This window comes from Dermacentor silvarum, chromosome 7 (assembly GCF_013339745.2).
Source record: "Dermacentor silvarum isolate Dsil-2018 chromosome 7, BIME_Dsil_1.4, whole genome shotgun sequence".
Taxonomy (NCBI): domain Eukaryota; kingdom Metazoa; phylum Arthropoda; class Arachnida; order Ixodida; family Ixodidae; genus Dermacentor; species Dermacentor silvarum.
In genome coordinates, this window is record NC_051160.1 from 73662840 (window position 1) to 73668751 (window position 5912).

The 5912-nt window shown below is 42.6% G+C and overlaps 1 protein-coding gene across 1 annotated transcript in view; it reads right to left on the reverse strand.

The window, feature by feature from the left end:
* The window catches only part of LOC119458230 (sulfotransferase ssu-1), an 8654-nt gene extending 6563 nt beyond the window's left edge, over positions 1-2091 (reverse strand). Inside the window, exon 1 of the mRNA XM_037720060.2 lies at positions 1879-2091. Within this exon, the coding sequence (XP_037575988.1) occupies positions 1879-2073 (195 nt within the window). The 5' untranslated portion in view covers positions 2074-2091. The remainder of the gene's footprint in view (positions 1-1878) is intronic.
* Positions 2092-5912: the final 3821 nt, after the last annotated feature.

A 5912-nucleotide genomic window follows, 5' to 3' on the forward strand; every position in this document is an offset into this window, starting at 1 on the left:
ATTTCGCGCCGGCTGCCGCCGGGCCGCGCCGACGGACGCTGGTCGCGTCGGTCGCGCCGCGCGTCAGAGTATAGAGTGCTCGCGTTTTGCTAGCGTAGCGTCGCTGTGCCCAGCGTGCGCGCGCGTCGACGTTACGTCGGAGTATAACAGAGCCCTGAGAAAGGAATCATCAGCCATATTTTCGCTTTATCTTATGGCGGCAGTTCACGGAATAATCATTTCAGTTCACCGGTTTATAATCGTAATGTACAGATACTTATATTTTGATGCGAAAGCGTCAAATGGCCTATTAAGCGAAAAATCCGGCGGCGTCTGTCACAGCGAAACGCCACCTAACTTCCTATTGGCTGCGACGTCACGTCACGAGCGCGTGAGCCACGCTCGTAACGCTGGCTTGCGCTTGTTGGCTCGGGCCTCGATGGAGCATACCGAAGGGGAGCACCTGCTTCCATGTTATTGCGCGAGGGGAGAGGGCCTGGCCTAGACGCCACGTACCCTTGCTCTCGCTAGCGGAAGCCTGTGTTATCCGCGCGTTCCTTGTGCGCGCAAGCTCCCGCCTGCGTTGTAGTGCACCTCATTAAGGCCAAATCAAAATGCTCCAAGCGTCTCAAGGTGCTCGCTTTACCGCGAGGAGTTTATATCTCGAAAGACCGCTCAGCAGCGTTCAATTGTACAATAATGATTTCGCATTCACAACTCATAAGATTATCTTTTTCTAAGATACCGAAAGTTCTCCCTCGCGTTACATTCATGATAGAGTAATATGTGTGCAAGTAAGGCATATACAAACTTCGAGTTATCTTGTGAGCATAAAAGTTGTCGCAGTTTCACCTGAAAGGCGAAGCATCAATTGCGATAGCAAACTTGTAGAGAGCTATACGGAGTAATGATATTAGCTTTATCAGCTGTATAAACTTGGACATGCAGCAGCATCGGCAACACGCAGAACTGTTGTCGACGCCATCGGCGTTTTGCCCCCGTTCGCTCAAAATGCGTGCGGCGTTGGTGACTGTTGCCGGAGCCTCTGATATAAATAGGCACTGCGTGCCGCAGCTAAACGTCGCCTCCCTTCCCTCCCCCTCCCCCACGGCCTCTCGCTCGTCGGAAGAAGGCGCGTTTGCTCTACATACATGGTGATTGTGAAGGAGAACAGAGACGCCTACTTCTGCAGCCCTTAAGCGAGCAACGCGCGTTTGTTCGCCGTGCGTTCACTCCCCGTGAAAGACGCGCCCCTCGCGCCCTTTCACTCGCACATACAGCGTTCGGCGCGCGGCAACGATTTCTTCTCCAAATGACGTCATACGGAACCTCACGGCGACGGCGACGGCGACGGCAGAAATCTGCTTTTGAGTGTCCATATAATTGCTATCGCAATAAAACGCACAACTTTCGGCCTCAGGCCACTGCACTCATCTGCTCTTGCTTCAATCGCTGGTGTGCCCACTTTCAACTTCTCTTGCAGGGATTCGTCATTTGAAGTTGACACCAAACGATGTTAAGCGTCTCTAAATGCCTATTATTATTCCACCTTCTGTACATTCCTTTATAAGCTTGTTATTTCAATAGAACATTTCCTATTCCATTCAGCACTCAAAACCAGCTCTTACTTGTATACTTGGTGTTCTATATGTGTGCTGTCGTACAAACTTCTTGTAACACTAATAAATAATTTCACACTCCTCTGAGCCCTCAAAAACCAGCCCTGTCTTGTACACTTGGTGTTAAAATAAATCGAAATATATTGCTTTTCGTTTACGGAAAATCAATGAAAATCCCAATCGTCTTATGCCCGATACTGCAACACCTACAGTACCATAGCAAAGCCATTGTAGGCGCACTCGCAGCGCGCCAACACAGGCGGCTGGGAGTCCTGCTCACCTTGGGTGACATGCCGTCGTTAAATATGGCGTACACGATATGCTGTGTCCATGTTGTGCCGCACTTTGGGTAGGATACGATGAACACGTCCCCTTGCCTCGGTCTGTACGCGAGAGCTTCTTTTATGATGTGCTCCTGGAATGCCCCGGAGAGGTTGATGCCACAAACATCCCTGTAGACACCGTTGGAATTCATGACGGAACCTGTGTGCAGAGAAAACGAATGGTACGTTAGAGCGCCTCTAAAGAAAGTGCTTCTACTTTTCAGTAACACATTTATTGTATTGAATCGCAGTCTATTGCAAGTCAAAGCCGACGAATACGTTGATACCAGTGCATTGTATAAAGAAAGATATGACATAAGTTTTGGTACAGAATGTTGTGAGCCAGTTCGGATCGAAATTGGCAAATTGCAGTTGAATCTTCACCAGAATATCATTGTTGGAGTAGTTAGAATCTTGTTTGAATGGGACCGTATACTTAACATACTCCTTAATGAAACCGTCTCGGTGATCATAATGGGAGACATTAATATCGATACAGCAACTATAAACTCCTCTTAGTGTTATGACTATGTCTACTGTTACAATTCTTTGGCTACACTAACTTTTTTGATATAGCAACCCCTATTACAGATCATAGTGACACTATCTTTGATCATTTTCTGCCAAAAAAATAACGCCAGGTGTAAATTATCACTGGTTTTAGAAGCTGATGCACCCCAATTATTATCCCGTACTGTTCGCTATGTCCAATTGTCTACAACCCAGACAAAGAAGCATAGAACAAGCATACCATATTTGGCTCATCGTTATTTATCCGTAGTGTGTGTGACATGAATTGGTCTCCTGTTTATGCACTCTATTCTCCCAGTGAGTGTTACGACTTGCTTGTGAAACTTATTTCCGGGGCGGCTGTGTCCAGAACAACTAAAGCTACTGGGAGGCATAACATTCCAAGAGAGCAATGCATAACACACTGAGTACATGTTGCATTAAAAAGCAATAGAACATATATTATACAGAACAAACAGAAACGGCAGCCTTTCAAACTTTCAGTAGTGTTCTATTTTGAATAATGGCACTTTTATGGCAAAAACGTTTACCTGAAATATTGTGTTTGTCACAATGGGAACGATTCTAGAAATATCTGGGATATTTTAAGTAAGTACCTAGAAAGACACTTAAAACAACAGGCACCGTAAAGAATACTGTACAATGATGTATCTTATACTCCCTCATGATGTAAGCAATGCCTTTAGCGATTACTTCCTTTGAAAGCTCTTCGCGAGTTGTGTGTGATGTGGCTCACATAGCCTGTTCACAATTTCTTTGTAACTTAATTCGAAGAATGAATCTGAAGTGTCATCTGCTGTATAAAGTTAGTTAAAGATATCATTTCACTGGTTCTTCTTCGTATCTGTAATACAATTTTGTGATAGGTATGTTTCCAACATAATGAAAATAGCAAACATTACGAATATACAAATGTAAGGAGAACAAAAAAGTAGGAAGTTATCGTCCAATTTCGATACTACGTATAATATTTAAGGCTGTTGAAAGTTTTCTAGCTATTCGGTTACACTCGTTCTTAGAAAAACACAACGTTCTCCCACCTCACGAATTTGGCTTTAGTAAAAGCTTCTCTACTACCACTGCAATTCAACGTTTGTGGACTCTATACGGAAATATTTTGGTGGTGGAATATTGGTAGCAGAAAGTGTCATAGATTTTGCAAAAGCATTTGACCCAATACATCACGATATACTGAAAGCTAAATTATGCCTCTTCATCGGAAATCAACGGAACGCCCTCGCCCTTTTTGACAGTGAACATATTGTTTGCATTGGTGAAGCGCTATCTGGTAACAAAACTACTAACGTGGGCATTCCACTGGGCTCAATTTTCCGGCCTATGCTCTTCTTACTATATATTAATGACTTGAACTCACCGTTACTTCATGTTCAACCTGTACTTTATGCGGATTATACTGAGCTACTCAGGACAAGTAGTGACGAAAAAACTCGTGTTAATAAAGTTATCAAAGACGCAGATGTTCTGGATCCCTAGTGTTAAGCAAACCATCACTAGTGTAAAGCTGGAATCAAACAGATCAATTTTTATTGTAGTCCACTCACCTACCAAGAAAATCGCAGATTTACCGGTTGTGCTGTACGATAGCGGCTCTATCTATCCTGCTGACCACATGCAGTTTCTGGGTGCGATAGTTGACTGTCATTTGAAATTCACATGTCATGACATATTTCCTATGGTCTGCATATTCTCGGTCGATTCGGAGATTTTTCTCCTCAATCCATTCTAGTGAGTTGCGTTAAGCTTTTTATTCATTCACACATCAATTATTGCATGCCTGTTTGGGGCTTCATCTTTAAAACACACTTTCTGCCCGTTTTGAATATACAGAAGAGGGATCTTAGTAAATTAGCCTTCTTCCCGCCCAATACAAAATCAGCAACTTAATTAAACACTCGGTATATTGAACCTCTTCGACCTGATCACATATAACGCTCCTTCCTTGGTGTTCGAGCGTATACGGAGATAAATTCAACGAACTACTGTTAGGTTGCGTCAGTATACATTACATGACGAACACACTAGAAGCCGTCTCCTATTACCAAAAATAAGCTATAATTACCGTCGATTTACCCTGAAATTTTCAGGGAACATTCAGTTGGAATAACCTAAATTCTAGTATTTCATGCTTTCATTCCTTGCACTTGTTGAAAAGAAAATGGAGTCACTCATTAAACCTTCACTGTAATAACACTGTTCGTTTGTTTATTGCTGTCGCTGCTGCTAACATTTTGTATACTTTATAGTTGTATTCGTTCGGGACCCTTAAACAATATTGCTGGGCCTCGGAAGATGTTTATGTGAATGCTTGCAAATTGAATTGACAGAAATTGAAAAGTTGAGTGGAATTGAATTGAATATTTGTATGCAAGAATACCAGAATGACTTGCCACAGTTAACAGACATGCCGGCTTCCACAGAGTGCTTATGCGACACTAAAAAGCAACACTAAATCAGTTTATACTGATAAATTATCCTATCAAAACTCAATTTTCATTAGTTGAGTGCTAATAAGTTGAACTTTACAATTAAAGATGAAGGTTAATGTAGTAGATTTTTTTTATTCTGACGTCTCCGTTCCGTTTGCACCTGAGATTCCGTTCAGCGAAGGGAGTGTTTTCCTAAAATAAATGAGGCCTGCCATATTCGATTAATAAAAGGTTATCAGACACTAATGCGACGAACGTTGGGGGACACTTCAGAGTACACGGGAAAAGTGAACGCATAGTGTCTTTTTTTTCTGCAAAGAACTGTTGCAAAGAACTAGAACAAACAGCAATGCCACACACCCGCTCGAAACAAAAAGGGCGACACTGATACAAATGCACGTACAAACTCTTATTACCATAGCGATTTCTACAAAATTTACTGAAGAAAATTCTCACGCTAATATCAGCAGGAGCTGTAAGCATGGCTGTTAGGTCACCGTGGGATTGATGGTTAGTACATTTTCTTTTCCTAAACATCCTCCTCTTGTCATCACATGGCTGTGGGACACGGAAAACTATTTATCCACAAGCTGACATTCCCTTACGCACATATGACGAGTTTTACAGCATATATGCATGTTTGCTCATTCATATAGTCTTGTGCGTTTGCAAAAATAAGTCTGATTCAAAACTCAGCCAGGTACAGACAGAAAGAGCGCAGCAAATGAAGCTCCAGCAGCGTCTGAAGCCACAAGCAGAAAGATTAAATAAATGCATGTATTAAGAATCATCCCTATGGTAGGTGAATTACTGAACCACCAGAGATCACTGAGGTAATTTTCGTAGGAAATTCTCGTAGGAAATTTCGTAGGAAGTCCAACCGGCAATACAGTCATAGCTTACGCTAGTTTTTTTAGGAACTTCATGATAATAAGACCTTTGGGAACTACTCGACAATACAGGTGCAGGCAGTCACAAAAACGTCGAGCCGACCTGGAATGTGTCTCTATAAC